This window comes from Anoplolepis gracilipes, chromosome 6 (genome assembly GCF_047496725.1).
Source record: "Anoplolepis gracilipes chromosome 6, ASM4749672v1, whole genome shotgun sequence".
Lineage (NCBI taxonomy): Eukaryota > Metazoa > Arthropoda > Insecta > Hymenoptera > Formicidae > Anoplolepis > Anoplolepis gracilipes.
The window spans coordinates 6,575,182-6,599,337 of NC_132975.1; the positions used below are offsets into that span (position 1 = coordinate 6,575,182).

Here is a 24,156-nt window from a genome sequence, read left to right on the forward strand (position 1 = left end):
ATTGTTTAAAGATACTGCAAGATTTTAAAAATATTAAACTTTTAATATAGATGAATTACTATAATCTTATGACAGTAAAATGATCAAAATTTAATAATGCCAGCTTCGTATTAAATTGTTACACGAAATATTCTACTTCCGAATTTATTGTTCGTGAAAGAAGTTTAAAAACTAATGGAAAACGTTCATCATACTGCAAGACTTTATTATATTAATATAATTAATTATAATTTTTTGGTTTTAATATTAAAATATTTTTCGAATGATTTGCCTTCGAAATATCACATTAGCAAATTTAATGCTTTATTATTTCATTTAAACTTTTCAAAACTGGTCGAACATGTGGCAGTACTAAAACTTATTATAAAAGAGTAAAATATATTAAGAAAATTATTTTTTTCCTTTTTTTATTTGGATATTAAAATGTCTTCTGAATTAATTTGTTCTTCTGAGATATATTATATGTATATCCCGAATATAATAAGTTTTACAAAATAAGTTTTAAAAATTTATTTTGTAAACAATAAAATCGAAATTAAAGCAATAACTTAGCAGTAAATTAGTATTTAATTGTGCCATATATGCTAATTTGATTTTTTCTAACGGAAATGTCAAGAAATTTCGAGGTGAAATCATTCATTTATCGTATGCACATCTCACGCCGTCTAAACGTATACACAATGCGAAATCAAATTAACCAATTTTTTATAAATAACTAATTAACAAATTTTTAAATTTATCTCTGATTCCTCGACGATCACCTGATGTCTCTCTTTTTTCTTCTTTCTTTGTTCGCTTGTTTTTTGTGCTGTTTCTTCATGGTACTCATATAACACTAGTTCGCATAAAATACTGTTAATTATATGATAATGCGTTAATCACTTTATTATCGAGCCAACATAAAAAAATCATGATTATACAAAATTACGATTCACTTTACACTGACAAATTGCATGGCTAAATTTATACAATACTACTTCTATTAACGTATAATAGATACTCGCATTAAACATGTAATGATATTTAAATCAATCTGTTTTATCCATGATGTCTTATTAGAATTTCAAAAAAATTACATCTGTACATTTATTCTGATACTGCATGATTATTACGCAATATTATATAAACTAACGTCCAGCTGAGAAGTCATAATCGCGGAAATTAATAATCGCTAATTATAATAATTAAAAAAATAAATAATATTTAATATTATTAATAATAAATACTGTTTTTCTCGAGAAATGATATGACGGAACGCCTTGCGTCACTATAATTTGTTTGCTCGAGTCTCACGGTCCAAATTACAAAAGATATGTAAATAACACGTTATTATGCATCGCACAGAATAATGTAACAATTAATTTGCTGCTATTATGTGCATATATATCAAGTAAAAATCGAAATAACAGAGATAGACTTTATAAATTATTTCATTATAATTTTTTTAGATCTCGAGTCGAAACTTTGCTTCTACTTTCAATTTCAATATTTTTTCACCTTTATGTATTCCGGAAAATTTCAAAGGTTCTGAGTCATCCACACACAATCCTTTATTAATATACTTATAATTTACAATAGAAAGAATAGAATATACATATAATATATTCTTTATAAATTTTTATTTTTAATGCATTAAAATATCTTGTGGTGGCAATAAATAAATTGTCATAATGGTTTGCTTTTCGCAACTTCTAACAACGCGAAAAGCAAATTATAATAATTATATTAGAAAATAATCGTGTTTCGAAAGAATAATATGATGGAGCATTTCGGATTACTATCGGTTCACTCAAGTCTCGCGGCGCAAATGACAAGGCCACGACATGTAAACAATACGGAATTCGGCCTTCGCTTTTCGATGTATAACAACACGTTTAGATGCCGTGACCTTATTATTTGCGTTAGCTCGAAACCAGGCTCGAACGAGCAGGTAGTAGAGCGGAGCTCTCCGTCATGTTATCTTTTAAAACGCGATTATTCCCTATGATTATTACAATTAGCAATTATGTATCTGCGCCATTAATTGGCACTTTTTAAATTAGCCGTTAATTCGCGTAATATTACGTAGCATGGTTCAATATCTGGATAAAATTTATATTTTCGAATTTCTTAGTCATTAACATAATATTGCATATATAAAATGGATCGACTCGAGTGTTATTTGCGATGCTTTTAATTAATAATAATATAATTATGAATACATTATTAGTCTCTATATTTTTTTAATATTTAATATCATATATGTATAATAAATTCGACTCATGTAAATTGGTGATCTATATCGAAGCGCGTATTTTATTTAATCAAAATCAGAAATTGGTAAAACAATGATATACTTTGGAAATTTTCATTTTATGAATATTTAATTTTAACTTGTTACTTGCTTTTGTTATAATAAGAAATAGTGAAAAAATTATCGTGAAATGCATATACGTATATTATTTATTTATTGGTAATAGAGATAGCATTAATGTGAATTCGCGGCTGCAAGATTTTTTAGTGTCTAACATAAATCCTAATTTTATGTATATAATCATGCACTTCGTTTCTTTTTGTTTTCAGATTCTTTCATCGCAATATAAAATAAAGTGCCCATCATGTGCGATTTACGGGAGTGCTAAATAAATTGCCGTGTGGTCATCGTATTCTGTGATTAATGCGCGCGCAATCGTAATTAACCGTGTTTTTGCGAATGAGTGTCGTGTAAAACGCCATGAAGAAGCAGTAAAGGAACAAGAGAGAAAAAGGAAATCCGAGGAGACATTGGACGACGACAGAACAATTATGAGGTGAGCAATGTAAAATTTTATTAATTTTATTTGTTTTGCAAAATTAATTGCTTGCTTGTTTTTTTCAATAGTGTAGTACTCATTTTACATCATTAAATGCCAAATACGATAAGATATATTCTAAGTCGTATTTAAAAATATATTTAATAAGATAATAAGATTTAATAAGATTTTATAAGAAAATAAATAGAAATATAGCAAGAAGTTCTTGAAAAATTAAATAATAAAAGTATTTGAGAGTTTTTATGTCAATTTTTGAGATATAAAAATTTATATAATTATTTATTCGCGAATCGCATGCATATAGTAGCATCGATAATCGAAATTATCTGATATCTTTACCACAAAAATTGAAATTTGATTGTATAGCCTGATTAAAACTAATTTATTGGTAATTCATTGCTCTAATTCCACAACTATATATTGTTTGAAAAATAAGTTTAAAAATAATTAGAATCGCTACAATGATATATGTTAATTTATTATTTCTGTAATTTTTGTGAAAGTTTTTCTTGTATTGATTGCTCTTGAAATACATTGTGAATTGATTGTTTATCATTTAACTTCAAAAAGTAGTCGTAAAGTGTGATAATGCTAGAAAATTCTTGTAGAAAATTTTTGCTATCTTTTTTTAAGCAAACTTATCTGGTTATACATCTAGTATTTCTTGATACATTTAAAATCGATATAAAATTATATTATTTTGATGGATCTCATATAAGAAGAATTCTTTCTACGTCGATTAACTTTATTCATATTCTGGAATTTTCTTCTTGGCCTTTTTTAATGACATTTCTAAAAAGAAAAACAGCAATTAATCTGAGATTAAAATTAATTACGATGGAGAATAAACTATTTCTAGAGAGGGACAATTGAGCTACCGTTAAAGTTAAACGACGTTGCCGGAATTGCTCCTTAGATTGATCGGTAATCTAACCCTAATCACCGTCAAAGTCCATCAAGATTCGTCATCGATATAGGCCCTCCCTCTCGTCGGGGAATCGGCCAGTGTATTCTCGCAACGCGCTCAGCGAGATATTGATCGTGCTGTTCGAGTCGCTTCTATGCGGTGAGGTACTCCTACGCGCGGACGGTAATTTCCGTGCACTATATTTTCATACCCGAGTTAACCAAGGTGCGTCGGAACGTCTGACACGCGCCGCTGCAACCTGGTAAAGAGAGAAAGAGACGATTGCGGCCAGGAAGCCGCTCGTTCGCAATTAACTTGCGGGAAATGCTAATTCTGACCTATATAGCGCGTAAAAATGTCCGCATGCGAGAGCATGTGCAATACAATAGTCATTCGAGAAGCGCGCGTTATTTAACCTGTTGGCCCCGCGCGAGTCAGCCACCTGCTCGGGGAATTTCGTTATCGGCCCGACACCCGTTACCTTGGTATCACGATGCAATCCGGAAGAATAATCCGCGGTTTTGGCGATACATATAAGGAGCACACGCCGTCGCCGCCGCTGCCACGGTGCGTGTTTCCCGCTCGAACGATGGAAGGAAGTTGTATTTCAGGCACTTAACGACCGCCACTATCTTTGAATAACTTTTGAGCCGAGTACGACGAAGTTAGGAGGACGTATGAAATAATTTCTTTCGTGTCATTTTTATAATTATGGACCGTCACTTTTTGATATCTGATGAGAAAACATATCGTGTCGAGTCTATACTTCGGAAAAAAAAATTTTTAACATATTATTATTAATAATAAAAGTACATAAAAATTAAATATGTTTATTTGTGGTCAATTTGTTACGTGATTAACTTGTTGAGCTTTTTAAATTATGGTACTTTAACTTGTGTTCATATTTTCCAATCTGTAATATCTTTTATGTATATAAAGAATGTGATTCATAATCATACATTTAACATAAAGCATGTAATATATATATCTTTCTATAAACGTTAATTAAACATAACTGTTGCTTAGTTGCTTTGCAATAATATGCTTTTAGAAGAAAACATATAATTAAACGTCAAATAAGATTAACTAATGTTTATATGAACAGCTAATTGGTAGCTGTATATTATGCTATTTATAATTATATATATATAACTGATCTTTTCTATAAATTTTTTCACATAAAAGTATAATATTTCATATTTATATTCTTTAATTATCGTTTCGTATATCAAAGAAAAAAAAAAGAGAGAATGAGGATATTCTAATTGATTCATATCCATGCACCTTTTTCCGCTGTTACATCACTCGCTTTATGCAACTCGCGCTCTCAAGAATTGCATCGTGAGTTGCATTGAGTTTCGCTAGAGAGGGCAATCGTAGCAGACGCACCTTGCGCAATGCAACGCGATGCAGTGCAACGCAAGAGAGGGACATGATAGTTATCCATCAAGGTGTCAGGTCGGCCTAGATGTATACATATATATATATATGTGTGTATGTGTGTGTGTGTGTGTGTGTAGGTGGGTGGGTGGGTGATTGGGCTCAGCTGTTAGTACACCTGCCCGGAATGCGCGAGAGTCGCTACTTGCGCCAAGCACCTTTGTAAGACGCTGTGTACGGCGATCCCGTGCATTTGCATACGCGATTCGCGCCAGCACAATGTAATTGTTACCTCATAATACTTATTCCACGTTTTGTTGCGCTTATTTCGATCGTCTTTCTTGAACGAGACAATTGAAATGCATTTTTGAAAATATAATTGTCGATAACGTCAAAGCATTTGATAAAGTTTTTATTATATATGTAATTTAAAAAAAAATTTGTATTTTTTATAACATGGAAAGTCTTCTAGAATGTTTAATTTTAATTTTGAGAGATATTTTCGATCAAACTTGAACTTTAATTTTTCTGTCGGGAAAATTATGCTCAATATATGTACGTATATATATATAATCTTTTTAATGTTTTAAATATTTAAATAATATGAAATCTGTCTTGAAATAAATTATAATTGAAATAAAACAAAAGTCTACGAAATATAAATGGCACAAATATTTTTTGATTCGAACATACGGAATATTGGTGACGAGATTCACTGTGTTTATCGTTTATTACGGCTTTTAGCCATTCATATTTTATGTTTCAATTGCTGCGTACAAGGCTTATTTGTATTCACGCTAAGCGACGTCCACTTAATGCCCTCGTTTAACGTATTCGGCATTCAATTATTGAGTTTAAGCTTGTCTGGGCCAACATTTTTGTTTAATCTTTGGAAATGTTGAAAGTCGCCCTTTCTCAGAGTTACTTTACGATTATGACAGCGCATATAAGACGCGGCGCAACCCGTAAGACTGTAACAACGGGGATAAAAAACGGTCGGGCATAAAGTAGGCAGACTGGGAGACAAGGAACGATTTTCAAGTCCCGGCCTGCCTGGCTCGCGTACGTGGAAACCCAGGCGATTAAAAAAATATGACGAGCATTCATTTCCACGATCATAAAATCATTAGCATAAGAATTCCTCTACCTGCTCGGACGCGGGACGGTCCGGTCGGTGGTGAGGAGGCGCCTCCGGACACTCGATTTTCGTCGTGTTTTTAGTCGCCGTTCCGGAGCTGATTTATAAACATATAATGTGACGAGGGTGTGGTCCCGCTACTACATAATGATAGGCCGTCGTTAATTACGTTTGGTTAAGTCATTTATGAGCGCTTCTCGGGCCCCTCAACAGCCCCTCGCGAGGGATGCGCGAAAATTTCTGCCCGCGCCGGCCTACGTTGCAATAAATTAGCGAAAGGTTAAAATGTGTTCACTGTTTATCGAATTCCGGATAAAAGATGGCCGTGCTTTTATTGTCCCCTAATAAGTATGATAATTCTTGCACGTCATTAGAGCGCCGTTCCCTAACTCGATCCCTTAATAATACAGTATCAATCTTTTTTACAGTTTAGTGGTACTTTGTCCTTGGTTTATATCACGAAAATAGCTTGTCGAACCCTTAAAGGATCTAGATAAGATTTTTTCAGGTATAGTTTTTTCATACATTCTGTATTAATCAAATTATCACATTATATCTAAGAAGCATATGCATTAGAAGAATGACAATCTATTTATATAAGAAAAATTGCTCGAATTTACTATAACAGCTAATAATACAGCAAGGACGTATGAAAAATTTCAAAATTTTATCTTAATCAGTGCATGTCCGCGTAAAAATGAGAAACGTTCGATGACCATTTCGTTGCGTAAAAAAAAAAAAATAAAAAAGGACTCGATTAACTACTAAACATTTCAACGTGAGAGCATTGTTCTCCTTTTCCCCTTCTCATCTGTAGAAATTCCTTAACGTCTTGTAGGTGCCTTTTTGTAACGAGAGAAATGATAAAATATCCTTGGCCCGCGCCTTTCTTTCGAGTCGTGTGGAGATCAAATACCGTGGCTAGACTCCCACAGTCTAAATGGTGAGGCGAGTTGAAATATCGCACCGGGCCTCCCTATATGTTAATCTCCGCATTAGCATAATACCGTGATTCTTCAAGGATCATTTGGAAATGCAAATAAATAATTTATAATAATAAGAGCGGACGTCCTGTTGTGGCAGCTACACATTGATACGTCAGTATGCTTTTTGTATGTAGTTGTGTCGGACAGGTCGATCGAGACATCTAAAAGCTAGTCACTTGCTTTTCGCTATCAATAAAAATCAGCACGTTTTTTTTTTCGTTTCTATGCGCTTTAGCGATATATTGATAACCAAAAAATTTCATATTTAAAGTATATTCAAGCATAATTTAATATGTAAACTAATAAAATAAAGATATTAATTTTATTCTACGTTTCTTTTCTGGTCTTGTTTAAGAAATATACATATAAATTCTTATATAAATAAATAAATGCGATGTTAATGTCCACTGAAGTGTTCAGAAAGTAAAGAAAAATAAACTAGAGAAATAATTAAACCTATTTATAAATAAATAAATTAACAATGTACAGTAATATATATTTTGTATTAGTTTTATAAGTTTTTGGAAAAATTAAGATTAAATATTCTGTCCCTTTTTCTAAAAATAAAATATATTTATACAAATTATAAAGTTGTAAAATGTGACATTTTTTGACATCCTACAAAATTTTATTAATATAAAAAATCGAAATATTAGAGTAAAACGAAAAATTTGGTTTGATCCTCTTCCAATTTTTTCAGATATATTTAGACTATACCTTTTTTTAAATATATACTAAAATACAACCGCGAACACATGTCGTACCTAATTATCGTGCAATAAGCGAGATATCCACGCTGTAAAACGACAATGTAAGCGCATCTCGCGTCATGGTGCGACGTGTGGACGGGCAAAGACGAATAAACACGAAAGTCGACAAGCAATCGGCTCGATGGGCAGGGCCTCCTCGTTTTTCCGTACGGATCGGCTTTACGATTCTGTATACCATGCCATGCCACACCGGTCCGTATCGTCTCGCACCACTTTACGATCTCTAACCAGCCTCGAATTTACGCGGACGTTTATAACCGGGACCACGTGAGAACGGGTCGCGCGTTTCTGTTTCCACTCGGATTCAAGCGGGCGCGCGCGCGCGAGTCGAAAAGCACGGCTCTTTACAGGATATAAATAAGGTACACACGCGCGCCCTGCCTTCTCTCCCCCGCCCAATGCGGCGCAGGTGTGTGACGGTGCCGTTGATATGTTACGTGTTAATATACCCAAAATGCGCCGTTCGCCGAATCCAGCCAACTCTTCTGATTCTAGTTTCTTGGGAAAATATGTTGATTCTCTGACTAACCACACAGTATTTTTTATTTTTTTTATTTTTGATTAAAAATTATTGCGACCATCGCCCTGTGTCATCCTGTTTATCATTCTCGAACGATTATATTAGAGTTTGATTTATTCGTTCCTTTTATCTTTTTATTTTTTTTTTTTTTTTTTTTTTTTTTTTTGTATGGACCAAAAAGACAGAATTAAATACTTGTGCGTAAATTGTAAGTTTCTTTTGTACACACACATAACACATATTAATACAGGCAAAAGCATCATTTAAAAATAATGTTTAAAAATGTTATAAAAATTCCTTAACCTTTAAATAATTTTTAAATATCCTTTAAAAATTAATTTTTTTTTAAACTATAATTTTCGTTCTTTATATAGGTGTGATTTATGTTTTGCATTCTTAACTTGCGCCATATATACGCTTAGCAACGCATCTGCGTTTTATGATGGATCTTTATATTCTTTATCAGTCTGTTATCTGGCGAGAATTATGCGATGAAAATCCGAGATAGGAATCAAGGGCGAGAGAAACGATGGAAGGAGCTTGCAAGCGACACACCGAGAGAGGATGGAGAAGGTAAAACCGAAGGGGACGAGGGAGTTACCTACCTATCTAGCGGCGGTAACAGTGGAAGTAGTGTATGTGTGTAGATATATAATGTGTGTGGAAGGAGGAGATGGAGTAGAATCGGAGAGGAGCCGAGCAAGATGGTAGGTGACTGAGGGCGAGAGGGTGATACAGAGGGGGACGCGGTGACAAATGAGAGCGACTACAAATTGCGCTCTCCGGCTCTCGTTCTCATTCGATTCTCGTTTCGCCCTCTCACCTCCTTCTCCTTCTTCTCTTCCTCCTCCTTTGCCCCCGGTTGCCTCTCTCATTCACCGGATCGGAGCGGACGGGTAAACGCTCGCTTGGCCCTCCTCTTCTTTCGCGCCTCTCTTCCACTCTCTCTTTCTCTCTTTCTCTCTCTCTCTCTCGCGCGGACTTCTTCCCATTTATCCTCTTTCGCGATAATACCTCATACTCGCGGATAACGAAAAGCACTCTCAGCGGGTTTTGCGCAACTTCAATTATCGGTGATGACGAGCGCGATATACGATGCATATATTGAGCTGGCATAATAATATAAATTTCTGCCTTATTGCCAAATATCTTGTCAATAATTTAATATTTTTACGGTTTGTAAACTATTTTTTAAGTAAAAAAAAATTGCTATGTGATGTTAATATTATTCAAAATTTTTATTTAAAAAATATTGTTTTTCTCTAAGAGAATGAAAAAAGAAGAGACATTTTACACATAAGTACAGAATGTCTTATATACGATCACCATACTTTTTTTAATTTTTACCGTGAATTTTACAAGCTATCAATCATTTCTTCCTCTTATCTCTCCCTCTTTTTCTCAGTTAGAAAAAAAAGGCAAAAAGAAATATGCACTCGCGACGCTCCGTTATGGCCGGAATGCAGCAGTCGGCCGCGACCTGTGTATTTACTCGGTAAGGACTTTGGTACAACGACGACGGTGGACTGGGATGTTATATCGTGGCAGGGGCCAAAGAGTAGAGAGAAGTGCTCGATGTGGTATTGCCAGTGAACATCTCGCGTCGTGCCTCGTTGCCGTTGTAATAACCCCCGTAGATCATACCGGCACACGTACACGCCCACGTAGCTGTCCCGCGTGCTGGACGTCGTCGTATGCCTTAACATTCGCTAGATAAATGCTTTTCAAATCAACTATAGATACTGTCTATAGACACTGATATGACGATTTTTGTAATAATTTTTCTAGAGAAACAGGTAATGTTATTATTATGGATCTATATTTATTTTCTATTTTTATGTTGTTTTCTACTTTCTTAATCAGTGAAATCAAAATAAATACAGTTCAGTGAAAAAGAATAGCGCGGAGGAAACAAGTATGTAATGATGTCTTTCTTCGATCTATTGTCTCTTAAAATTATTCGCGAGCTGACAAAGATAAGTAGTGATTTCATTATTAAATTATGATAGTTTGGAATTTATTGAAATTTCGTATATCAGGATGTCTACTTCTTGGAAAAACATGGAAAAGCAGGAGTGCTTAGGAATTTCTTTTGTATCTTGAAAAAATCAGGGAAGTCTCGTGGAATTTAATTGGGGTTCAAGGGATTTTTTCAAAAGTTCCTTTTAATAATTTTGTTCTCATATTGCAAACAGTTATTGTGTGTGAAACTGGCGTCTCACTTTGTGGAACCTTATTAATTGTTTTAGCTTTATTTTTTAATAGTTCTAGAGCTATTGATGGATTAAACAAATAATTCTCGCTATTAAAAAAAGAAAAAACTTGGGACAAACAGACATCAAGTTTACGCTGCGTCTTACTTTATCCGCTGACAATTTTAAGCATTTGAAAATTGATTAAACAAATTAAATTGTCCGAAATGTTGGACATATAAGTACCGAGATGAGACGTTCGTATCTTGGCTTGTCTATAATAAATTAATTGTGCACATGTACAGAAATCATGAATGCCTTTGCAAACGAATTTATGCACATATTAATAAATTTATATATTTTGAATCGTCAAATTTGCTATTTGAGCAAAGTGTAATCTGAATACATGGTTCGATGTATGCGAATATAATGTGTCTTTCTGCACATTATTATTAAATATTATATAATACATTTGATTTGTTAAGTAAATTGAATCTTATATTTCTGTGCCGTATAAACAGAAAACATACAAAATTCTTTTCTTAAAAAAAAGTTTCAAGTCTATTTTTCATGTTTGATGCAGACACATGATTCCCTCCTATATGAATACTATTTAATTAATAATTAACAAGATATCCATATATGTATACACGATATACGATGTTTGAGAATTTATTAATAGAGACGATGCATTAATAAATCATTATGCGTCGGTCAGATCGGATGAAAACCGGATGAGATTAATAACGAACTAACTGTTAATTAATGATTATCAGATAGATGGTTGATAATTATTCCTGTGATCTTAACACTTATTACTAGCATGTAATCTACATAAAATGCGTAAAAACTGTTATGAACAATGCAGTTCTTTATCTGTTGCAAGAATCAAATTAAAAGAAACTCTGTAAATTGTCGATATATAAATTCTTTACATAACTTATCAAATTATTTATATCTCGTATTTATAGCTTTTATTGAATGTTTTGTATTCAATCGTAAAAGATATAATTGCTAGAAGTTATTGATCTACAAATTAGAATTTACGGAAATTTTAAAGAATTAATTGTCTCGTAAAACGAAGGTGAAAATTCTACAAATCCATAATAATAACTTAAAACAAGTTGTGCTATTGTACAAGTATTTTAATGAATTATTATATAATAATTTATCAATGGGATTACGTAGAATTAGTATTTTGTGAAGCCAGTCGGTTGAACACCACGAAAATTCTTTTTTTTTTTTTTTCTGGCGAAAAACTCGTAATAATCACTGTCAGTATCGATTGGAATGGTTATTAGAAATTATAATAAATCACTCGATCAGTAACATGAGACTTGAATCGCATTTATTCAATTACTGTCGCGCAGCTCGGATTTAAATTTCGAATCGTCGTTAAAGTTTCCGTAAGCCCGCGGACTCGCGGAACTATCGTTAACGCGATGTTGAGCGTGATTTATCAACGGCTTTACGGAGGATTTACAACCCCGGACAGGACCGGTAATGGGAGCCAATCGGCTGAGCCTGTTAATCCTCTTACATCGTTTTACGCCGCTTCCGCGGAAGTGCGTCGATGCAATGGTGTCCACGAGCTGCGATTCCTTCTCGCTTAATCGATTTTCACGCTTTTAACTGTGAGACGTAACCGATAAAGATTTAATTTATAACACCAGCGCTTACTCTCTCCGCGCGTCGCGTTTTTGAAAACCTGATGGCAACTCATAACACGATTAAAACTCGGAAACAGATTCGCATGTTTGCATAATAAAAGTGCGATATAAGTGCAGGTTCCTCAGATATAAAGTCGTTAAATTTGATCTATTACAAAAGCTCGCACACAGATTCGTATAACGTATTCTTTCTATTTATTTACTATATTTACAGCAGTTACAAGACAGTATATGAAATGTATTCATTTATATTAAAAAATATCATATAACGTATTCTTGTAATATCGCGAGAAGAAAGGAACGGGTAATTACTTGGTCATTAATTCACAAATTTAATTGAAGCTCTTTCCGCGATGTCGCACGCATTGGTACGCATACGCACGTGCGTGGCGGCACGCGACGCGTCTGTACGCATACGCGCTTACGTGATACGCGTACATGCATGCTGCAAGAATGCGTGTTTCTTTGTAAATCAGGATGTGTATACATTGGTGTCCTGGGCATCGGCTCCGCGTCCTTTCGTGACCATCAGACATTAATTATACGTGCCGTGCCTTTTTAATACGAATCTCGCCTTTGTGAAGGGGAAAAAAAGGCGGAGGGGAGGAGGAGGAGGAGAAGAAGAAGACGCACGAGACAAAAGCGCGTGTACCTGACGACGGAATTATTATTTTTCGCATCCATCCCTCTTGCTTCGTCGCCTTCGTCCTTTGTCCTGCTTCGTTCACCTTGATAGTGTATCTTTATCCATCACGAATGCTCGTCAATTGCGTTCGCAGGAAAACGAATATTCCCTCTTCCCTCTCTCCTTTTCCCCGCTCGCTCTTTCCATTGTAACGCGCATCGCCAGATATTAGCATATCCGAAAATCATCGATCATACAAATTCACGCGGAGACACCTGGCCTGACCTCCATCGGTATCATCTTATCTCTGGTGATCTTCCCTGGTGCCCGTGTCATCTCAATTCTCGATCCGAAGAATTCCGGGGTCTCGCATACGGTTCGGCTAATAAAATCATCCGCATCGAGACTGGAAATTATCTGACGAATTCATCTGCTTATCGAGCAATAAAACGCCGCGGTCGTCCCGATGCCGATGCTATCTCTCCCTCTCTCTCTCTCTCTCTCTCTTTTTCTCTCTCTTTCTTGTGTAGGTAGATAGGTGCCTAGACACATTGTGGCGCCATGCAAACCGAACTCTTTCCAGTTCGTATATATGTCTCTCTTTTCTTGCTCACCTTTTTATCCAATTCAATACGCCCCACGAGATATTCCTTAAGTTCGGGGCGGCCAGTTTAATAAGAACCTTGTATCCACTATAATATATCTATAATTCACTGAAGAAACGATTGTTATAATCTTACCTAGGAATCTTGGAGCCGAGCTCTCCGTCATTATTCGTAACGTATGGAGAGAAAGAAGGGAGGGAAGGGAGGAAGTGTATGGATTAAATCGAATATAAAAACTTTTATTTGTCGTCAAAGGAATTTATTATTTATATCGACTCTGTATAAGAGCGTCTGTTCAATTATTTTTTATAATTTAATGAAATCTCTCATTAAAGAACGAGATGTATCGATATAATACACAAATAATTTTGACACATAGAAGCTAAGTGCAAAAATATCAATTATTATATATGTATTTTTAAAAGATATAGTGAAATTATAATGAAATTATCTAAAATGTCTATTCTGTTATATTTTTTAAAAGAGAGTATAATAGTATAAGATGCACATAAGTATAGGATTTATCGTATATGAAATAAGAAAGAGTCTCTGCACATTTGAATATATTTGTCTTATATAATATATAATATATATATATATATGTATGTATATATATATATTTCGGAGATCTTTTTGCAAAACAAATATAATACAACCATTTGCGCCGATGAATAGTATTTTTTTATGCTATCGACATAGTAAGCATGTACACAAGAGAAATAATTATTACAATAATATTACGCTCTTACTATCTATTACTTATTATCTATATAATTTTAAATGTAGGTACAGAATATCACACATAATAAAACTTATAAATATCTTACATTGAACACTTACTGTATCAAAGTCCGCGCATTTTCACATATTTAATTTTATATATGTACAAGAGTTCAATGCATGCTTTCTCTCTTTCTCTCTCTCTCCCTCTCTCTCTCTCTCTCTCTCTCTTTGTTCGCATAATAATTTTATTTTTCGCACCTAAAAAAAAAAAAAAAAAAGTATCAATCTCCCTTTTTTTCGCTAATTATACAAGTATAATCTATCGTTGGATTCGAGTAATACGAGAAGCGCGTATGAAGGATCGTTGATTTATAAATGAATGGAAATAAGACTATGTGACTTGCGCTATTACTTGACGATTAATAAATTGAGGCACGAGCGTGACGCGTATTTCTATGTCTATGTTTGATCAATTATTTTGTATCAGAAGATTAAATTTTCAAAATGCCTTGCGTTTTGTTTGAGTATTACAAAAACTGATTTTCAAACAACATCCTCGTGACATACCTTAGCTTACGTCAATGACAGTATCATAAATTCGATGATTTGTAACTCACGAAATTCTTAAAGACTTTAATCATTACCATTTTGAAAATGTCTCAACATCAGATAGAATATGCAATAAAAAAATGACATAATTTCTATTAAAAAATTCAAGTTAAAAAATCGTTACATGACTTTCATAAAGTACAAAAAATTTTAAAGTCAAACTAATACTATCGTTTGATGCATCACTTGAAGCCTTTTTAAAAAAAACCAAAATGGGTTCAATTTTATATCAACTAATTTTATATCAATCACATATGATTCAATTTTAAACTTATAATGAGTATAATAAAATGCATAAAATTATAAATTTGTGAGAAATGTCTACTTCATTTTCTCGTAAGAGAGTTTCATTCTCGCTATTATCATTATTCAATATCTTTGATTGAAAAATAATTTTGTATTTTAGAAATAACACACGTTTAATTTTCAGATTTGGCTCTCCTATTATTAAGTACTTGAATTTTTTCTCAAAAAATTATTCAATTTTGATGATTCGATGATTGTCATTTGAATTTCTTTTCATGAAAATCGTACTCATTTCCAGCAAGGCATTTTGTTTCATATCATCGTCTCGCAAGATGAAAGATATGAGAAAAGAAGGGGAGCGGATTTTAGAAAGATCTAATTATCGATCTTTACGAGCCAAGAAAAATATCGAGGCGCGTGTCAAGTTTAAGTCCTCTCGATTATCAGGCAAACACTCTTTTACTCTCTTTTAAGCGCACATCTGATATTCCTTTATTCGCCTAAACAAATATTTTTTTCTTTTATTATAATTTATTTCTTAACCATTTCTATTAGCCAGTTTCGTGTCCGTTATATTCGTGCGTTATTCGTAAGCGCGGTTTATCGTCACACAAAAACGGAACGACACAGCCAACCTGCACATCTCCAAACTTACCGAAATCCACTTCCCGCTTAAAATCTGTAAGCCTTCATAAGCAAGTAAAAATTTTGAAGCACGTGGACATTCTTGCAGAACTCGAATCTACATCTTTCTGATTATTGAACCAATGATTTTGGACAAGCTCTGTCGTTGACTCTGCCTCATACTGGTTGTTGCTCTGCCTACATATTTTTTACTATTTTATCATTGACTATTTTGACATTCATTTATCAGTTAATAAGCAGCCGCTTGAGGATGTATTAGCTGATTAAAATGATGTCCCAGATGATGGGGGGGCGGTGGACCTGGTAGTCCCGGTTGAGGCCCGATCGGTGGTTGACATACGTACCATTCCGCTAACTCTGTTCCTCCACGACTCGACGGATGATTCGTGGGTGGTGGCGGGTTGGTCGCTGTCGTTGGGGCAACAGGAGGTGGTTGAGGCGATTCCGTATGATCCGTTGCCGTTACGCTACAAACGCTACTGCTGCTTTCCTCGCCTTCACTCTCGTACATTCCTATCTTTCCTTCGCTGATCGACACACCATGAATCTGCGAGGAGAAAAACGATGAAAATGACATCTTACATTAGACAGAAATCGCAAAATAAATTTTTCTTCGTCAGATGGATAATGACTTTTTACATTATTACCCACCTGACAAAGAAAGATTTATTTTAAAATTATATGTATATAATATTATACATAAATATATACTATATATATATATATAGTGTGTACATCTATTTATTTATTTATATATTGTGTTTCGCAAAAGTTTAAATGCTTGGAGTCGATCGGCGGAATATTGAGGCAGAGATTATGAGATCAGTGAGGAGAGCAGCATCTTGGCCTGACCGTAAAAGCCAAGATGAAAGCAATGGGGATCAAGGATTCGCTTCCATCTCTTTGGTCTTTCTTTCATAATTCAGTGAGCAAATCTCGACGACCGTCTTCCTCGAATTATGTCTGCGAAAACCGTGGAATAGCAAAAGCGTCTCGTCAAAAGTAACATATCATATATATCTCGAAAATTGGTCTATTTGCATGAATGTCTATTCTCTTCCTTTCCGCGTGCTCAGATAATTTCTTATTAACATTCCACGATTATTCGCGTGAAAAAAGATCACATTAAATCTTAGGCTCAGCTCGTGATTTTGTTACTCGCGAAAAGAATTTAATAATCAAAACAATTTTATAACACTGTATATATTTAGATTAAATTATACATAAATAAATATATTATTGTATTTATTTATGTGTGATTGTACATTTCTTTTTTTCTATGTTGTATGAATTGCGATATAGTATATCTCAAAATGATGTCTAAAGAAAAAAGATATCATTCGCATTACAACTGTTACGTCATAAATCGAGATATAAAAATTGAGGAAACGTGAAGCGAACATACACGTACATATAGGAAATAAACATATGCATCATTATACACTTACTGCATTTCTTTTTTTTATTACTGATGAGAGCTCGTATTAGACGAAGCGGTCTTGAAATAACGGAATTACACTACCGCAAGTGTTCATATTGTGAACTGTTGTGTTCTTGTTGTCAGTTAATTTGCGCAAATATGTACATTTATTTTTGCAGAATATTTTGCATAAGTCAATGTAAGAAAAATGCATAAGTCAATGTAAAAAAAATCTATATCTTACAATAATTTTACCTAATTATTGATAGCGACGCAATTCGAAAGCTTCTCATTATCTCAAATCTAAAATGTTAATTAGAAAACTCGTTTTAAAAATCTCGAAGAAATTCGTATTTGTCTGACGTATAGGGTAAACTAGGGTATGATGGCCATAGGCTGTAATTTTTCTAATAATTGCTACATAATGCGCTTTTTTAATCATTATTTATATTAATATTTACAACATTGATTATCTTTGATAATGACTAGAAAAGCGCACTATGTAGCTCTTACTAGAAAATATACAGCTTGTGGCCATCTTTTCCGTATGGCCATCATACCCTAGTTTATCCTATGTCAAATGAAATTTTTGAATATATGTCATACCATTTTTCACGAAATACAGCCAGTTAAGAATATATAAATATTGAGCTTTAAATAACGCATGTTCTCTCTTCTCTCTCACTCCCTCTTTTTTTCTTTATGTCATTATCTCATCAACCATGACCATATTCCTGTACGATTATAGCACAGACTTCTTATTATACTAAACTATGTATATTATACTAGATAACTCACATGACTATTTCTCATGTAGTAACAGATAAAGTCAGGGCAACCATTTACAATTGGGTAAAATATATATGTATATTATATATGTATATATATTCTATTTAATTGTAAATAACTGGTTTCAGCTGTTACATCGCTGTTAGAAGTTAGGTAATGTATAGAAGTCTATAAATAATACTAATGGATGAGATACCTTCATGTGTTTGCGTAGCGAACTTGGATGAGTGTAGGACTTATCGCAGTTTTGTTGTCGACAAACGTAAGGTTTGTCTGATGTGTGAACATGACTATGTTTCTTCCGATCGCTGCTGTTCGCAAACCTTCTTTCGCAGCCCGGATATTCGCACTTAAAAGGCTTCTCACCTGAAAAAAATAGAACGCAACAATATAGATTCAAATAACAATTCCAATTAAATATAACATATATTTAGCGGGACAAGAAATTGCGAAGATTATTTAAATATGTAATATTTAATAATATATAATATTTAAGAAATATTTCAATATATAAATGAAGAAGGATTCGATAAGTAAATTCGATTAAAATCAGTTTCTAGGAATATCCGCGAGAATAATAATTAAAAATAACATGAAGGCTAATCAGGCATATTATCGAATGCGATGGATTGGAATAGAGAGGAGCCAATTTTCACACGATTACATAGATGTCAGTAATTAAAAGACAGTAATTACGCAAGCGCGTTACAGAAAGCTTCATCTTGATTATAGTGTATCTTGATGAGTGGCGCGGCGCAACTCCTTTCGATGGCTTCTCTTGGCTTAGGCCACGCGAAGAGGAGAGGAGAGATATCGAGAGATAAGGTCCCCTGCACACGAATGGCTGCCGTAGTCGGGGCGCAACGAGACCGCGCGCGCGGTGGCGTGACTCTTATTTATTTCCAACGGAAGTTGACTGGAATATATTTTACCGTGTCGGTCCGCACCCCCGCGTTCTACTCCCTCTTCCGGAGCTTCCTCCTTCTGGCGCTCTCGAGAAGAGCGGAGACGCGCGAACAGGAAGCGCGAACTTGGCGGATTTTTTATGGGGAAAATGGCGACCTCTCTCTCTCTCTCTCTCTCTCTCTCTCTCTCTCTTTTTCTCTCTTGCGCTCTCGTTCTTGGACGAGTCACGGCTAGAATTGGGAATATGTGTTACCGAAGCGCATAAAACCGAGACCAGAGCTGAGGGGAATAATTCTACGAGCAGAATCGGATCTATATATTATATCTCAGAGTTTGAAATGGAAAAGTTGACGGAAGACTTTCTTTTTTTTACGCAAAATATTTAATTATTGATAACAAAATAATATGTTATTAAAAAAGCGATTAGAAAAATTATTAATTCTTTATTACTTTCTATCTTTATCTTTAATTCACTATATGTTTCATTTTTTTTATTTTCGTCATCAAAAGATTAGGTAGCTATTTATTGTTAGAAGCGAATTCTTTTTCCCTCAAAGATCTGATGTTTCATTTACTTTTATGAAAATTACGAACATTATGATCGATTGATTATCGTGTGATGATTAACAATCTTTTGTTTTCATAAAAACCTATTATTAATTTTACATGCATATTGATATTGCGTCATTCGCTGTACGTGTGAAAAACATGTGATAAGATTACGAAGGTAAGAATGACACACACATATTGTGATACAGATTATATTCAAATCGTTCGGCGGGCATCTGCGGCACGCGGGCATCATAAGTAGGTGTCTTAAATATTTATGAAGCCGTAGAGAGAGATAGTGGTTTTCAGGCACCGTGTCACCTGTTATCTCAAACGACTCTGCTGTAATTCTGTTTCATTTTCCTTTCCTTATTTCTAAGGAAAGAGAGCATCTCAATTCTTGGATTTACGACATTTTACTTATCTCGATTATAAAATACGTTCGCACCATGAAACATATCGAGATATACTTAACGATATGCAAGATATTTGCGATGTGAATATTTATAAGCACTTATTTACAAGTATAAAAAAGATGGTAAATTATTTGGTGCACATTTTCAACAATATAATTCAATAAAAAAAAAAAGCGAGAAAAAAATAACCATTTTTCGTAGTTTTTGTGACATTGAAAACAATTTTAAATATATCGTTTGACAATTCAGAATAGATCCCATATTTAATCATGAACATCTTATTAATTATAATTGGCACGGAAATTCTTCTTTACAGCTAAAAATCTTAATGATATATTTAATTTTAATTACAACAAAATTTTTATCTAAAATTGTGACATGATGGAACAATTGCAAGGTGGAAATCATATGTGTCCAAAACCTAAGAAAAATAATTTTTTAATTTGAAAATAAGAATTATATGAGTAGAACTCTATAATTTTCTCGAATAATTGAAATATCGCGGCAATTTTATTCGCAGCGAATGATAGAGCGGCCGGGATATATTCGCGTCTCAATGTGTCTCAATCTAAAGTCCTGTTTCACAATAGAATTGGCTCGACTTTTTGTGGCCGGTCTCCACCCATCGATTCACACCTCCTCGAGAGAGGAACCCTCTCGTGCCGATCGAAAAAGGGGCACGTTCGCATCGTCGCGGCCAATGCGCCGTCGTCTGGTTAGCCAACAGCTCGCGTGAAAAGGAGCCTCCTCTATGGAGAAGGAAGGGGAGAGGAGGGCGAGAGGCACTTCTTTCCAAAACAGGACGATTAATAACTTTTCAAATCTGTCCCCGGCAGGGTCGGGGAGACCTTCGGTAGCGCGCGCGTTGGCAAATAAATAGCGGATAAATAAAAGCGCGCGCGTCTCTCCTACGTCGTTGCATTCTGTCGTGCGCGCGGGGTTGCGTGTGCAGATGGCAACAATATGCTGTGAAATATTGCCGGCGGTCAATGTGTGCTACCGCCACGATACGCCACACACACACAACGTCAACGCGAGACCACGATCGGTTGAATATAGGGTGTCCTAAAAATGCTTTATATCTTCAATTTTAATAACAGATCCTTCGAGCAATCTGGAATTGATTTCTTAGATAATTAAGGTGTCAAAGTATCAACAGTTTTCAAATTTCTAAGCTATTTAAAACAGAAGGTCTTCTCGTGAAACTATTTCAATTTTTCGATCGATCCAAGTATATAAACAAAACTTTAAAATGAAATTTAAGTAAATTAAATAAATATAGTTTTGATTTGAAATTTAAATCACATCTGAATTTTTCTCCGAGAGAAAAAGAGTCGAGAAATCAGGCATAAAAGTTATTCGATTTTTCGAGACAACCTGTATACAAGCGTTGCGCATGTACACGTATACTTGAAAGATAATCATCTGTGTATGCGTGTCGTTACGCACATGCATCTCTGTGCACAGTCGCAATATGAATTTGCGTAGTTGGAGATACATATGTACACGTACCATACGTACCGGGCGAAATGTACAGATACAGAGAAGTCCGATTGTGTGTCGGGTTCGCATCCCCGGACACGCATACCTGCGCCAGACTTGAAATTCATGGTGCACCAGGTTACACGTCGTGATATAGCACAGCCAGGGGAACTATCGAGGCAGTTCCCGAGGAGCGTAGTGTAGGCACAGACTGTTATGACTTTCAGAATGGGGAGGCACAATGGCCCAGATCCGCGCCGGATAAAATAGTTATTATAATCGTTTTGGCTACGCGGGGCTGGAATCGACGAGCGATACACGCGCGAGCTCGCGCGTGTAGGTGCCTACATTCGACATCACGGACGCGCTAGAGGATGTGCTAGATTTAGATGCTATGATTTAGATAGTATTTTATATCGGAATGTAGTACAAAAGATATTTAACTGAATCGTATAAAACTAGAACTGATCAATTCTAAAAGTTAATATCTTGTATATCTAATTGCAAATCAAGTTTCAAGTATGCCTAACTGAATGAATAATTTGATCGAGATTATTTGGAGCGAATTATTTACATCTATATTTTTTACAATGAATGCCTTATTTCGAATTAGAAACATTGGATGCAAGACTTTATAATTATAATTAAAAATGAAAATAAATTATAGAATTATTTTATATATGCGAACGCAATAAATTGGATAATTTGTAATAAGTTTATAAAGTTAGTATACATAATAGTTAGTATATATACTAAATATTTTTTAATATTTTTTTTGCGTGTCTCTTTTTCTGAGAAACGTTTTTAGAAAAGTAATTTATAATTGTCAAATATTCTTAAAATGTAGGTAGTCTCTTCATTTCTTGAAATTCCTTGTGCTAGAAGACCTAAAATAACAGTGTTTTCGCTAAAAATGTTTTCAAACGAAGGTAACAAATTTCCATAAAAGTCAAACTCATCCGATCGGAAGTGGTTCATCAGGTTTAAAAAAGGCAAAAAACCGTCGCAAAACCGAAGTATAGAATTTCAGCTTTTCTTCTCCGAGAATCTTCGAGGAAAAACTCATTGAACACCGGTTTTCGGAAAAATCGGTCGAGTGATATATGGGCGTATGCTATTGTCCAAGGGCCTGAACTCGCAGCCTCATCCTCTTCCCTCGTCATCCTTCCCTTCTCTGTATAGTGCATCTCCGGTGTATAATGAATGATTTTCGCGGCCATTGTATTCGTGGAGGGCAGTCTTGGGGCCTGCCGGACATTGTTGCGAGACTCGCCGAATCGAGAAAACCGAATTCTTCTCACCTTTACGGCGACCTTTCGACCTCTCTTTTTCCCCCATCCTCTTTTTAGGAACCCCTCAAGTGGATAATTTTCTTGTTATACGTTCGGCATTAGTGGAGAGATCCCCGGAGATTCTCTTCTGTCAAATATATACATATATCGATTTCAACCATCGCGATCGAGCGACGAGATACGAAAGAGTCGCGGCGATATCGCTGCCACTCGATCTTATACCACGGATCACCAGATATCTGGATCTCTTTACATGTGTCCGGGGCGTCATGTTTCACAAATCTCATTTGCGACCGTTCTTTTTTCGCAACGGCAATGCTACCGTTTATATTCCGCCGAGCAATTTTCGTTCCGCGACGCGAGCAGAGATTCGATATTGGTGATTTTTTTCTTTTTTTTTTTTTTTTTTTTTTTTTTTTTTCACGTTGGAAAGACGTCGAAATATCGGAGTGATAAACGTTGCGATACGAGACTCGGGAATAGATGTATATTCGAGAGGAATTAAAATCTCTAACCGCGCTCTACGCGGCAAGATGGTGATTTCATTTGCGGCGTGATATCGCGGCAGAATGAAAACAATCGCTGCGCTTTAATCATCGTTCACGCGATGCCGGATGGAACGAGATACCGCGTCTCTCGCCTGTATATTTCCGGGAATATGAATTGCGAGACCCAACGCGCGTTCGATATATATTCTCCGATCGCTTCTGTCATTCCGGGTCACCCGACGGCGCTCTCCGACAACGGAATGTTTACGTAGCACCTGCATTCTGTGTACCCACAGATTCGTTCACGATACTACAATCACGACGGGACAGGATCCCGGATCTGTATTAGCGTGAACGTTTCCTCTTTCCGCACGAGCGCCTGTCCGAGAGAAAAGGAGAAAGAGAGGGAGGGAGAGAGAGAGAGAGAGAAGAGACGGAAGCTCGAGGAGATGTCCTGCGAGCGTAACCGGAGTTTTTGCCAAGATGGTCGCGCGCGAAGAACAGATAACTGGGGGGCGGAGGAAGGGGAGGGGGAGAGGGAAGTTGGCCGAGGGAAAAAGAGCACGGGCGAGGAAAAAAGAACCGCAGATCCGTGGGTAAGCGTAACTACCGGTTGATGCGCCGATCATTCCGCCATGTTGGCTTTGAAAGGGAGAGCGCCATCGGCAGATGTTTCTTTGCCAAGGTAATTCGAGTGTTTGCTCGTTCCCTCTCTCTTTCTCTCTCTCTTTCTCTCTTCCATTTCTCTCCTCGTCTCTGTATTCTGTTTCGCTCGCACCAATGCTTTCGGCTCTCGTCGAGCCTCGGGGAGGCCCCACGGGCCTCCATGATATACCCACCTTTTGATGTCTATTGGAAAGCACGAGGCTGCTGCTACCTCCAAAGATCGCGTCAGGATAAGATAACGGTTAACCCAAATAACGCTGTGATGGAACTAGAGATGGATCCCGGGTTTTTTTTTTTTTTTTCTATTTATCTGAGAGCCGCCTAAGAAATTACTATATCA

The 24,156-nt window shown here is 35.4% G+C and overlaps 2 protein-coding genes across 6 annotated transcripts in view; one reads left to right on the plus strand and one right to left on the minus strand.

Moving 5' to 3' along the window:
- Rim (Rab3 interacting molecule) overlaps positions 1-24,156 on the plus strand; it is a 206,539-nt gene that overhangs the window by 108,888 nt on the left and 73,495 nt on the right. For both annotated transcript variants that reach the window (XR_012046905.1, XR_012046904.1), the window contains exon 30: positions 2,563-2,789. The gene's annotated coding sequence lies outside the window, so the exon portion shown is untranslated. The remainder of the gene's footprint in view (positions 1-2,562; positions 2,790-24,156) is intronic.
- The window catches only part of LOC140667040 (uncharacterized), a 32,942-nt gene continuing 22,856 nt past the window's right edge, over positions 14,071-24,156 (minus strand). The window contains exons 2-5 of one of the 4 annotated variants that reach the window (XM_072894673.1): positions 18,214-18,383; positions 16,153-16,355; positions 15,819-15,985; positions 14,075-14,566 (exon numbers count right to left, since the gene is read on the minus strand). In XM_072894673.1, coding sequence (XP_072750774.1) covers positions 15,853-15,985; positions 16,153-16,355; positions 18,214-18,383 — 506 coding nt within the window. In that variant the 3' untranslated portion in view covers positions 14,075-14,566; positions 15,819-15,852. Of the gene's footprint in view, positions 15,986-16,152; positions 16,356-17,256; positions 17,532-17,831; positions 17,963-18,213; positions 18,384-24,156 lie in introns of those variants that run through there. The other 3 variants (XR_012046921.1, XM_072894672.1, XM_072894674.1) reach the window with 3 other exon arrangements.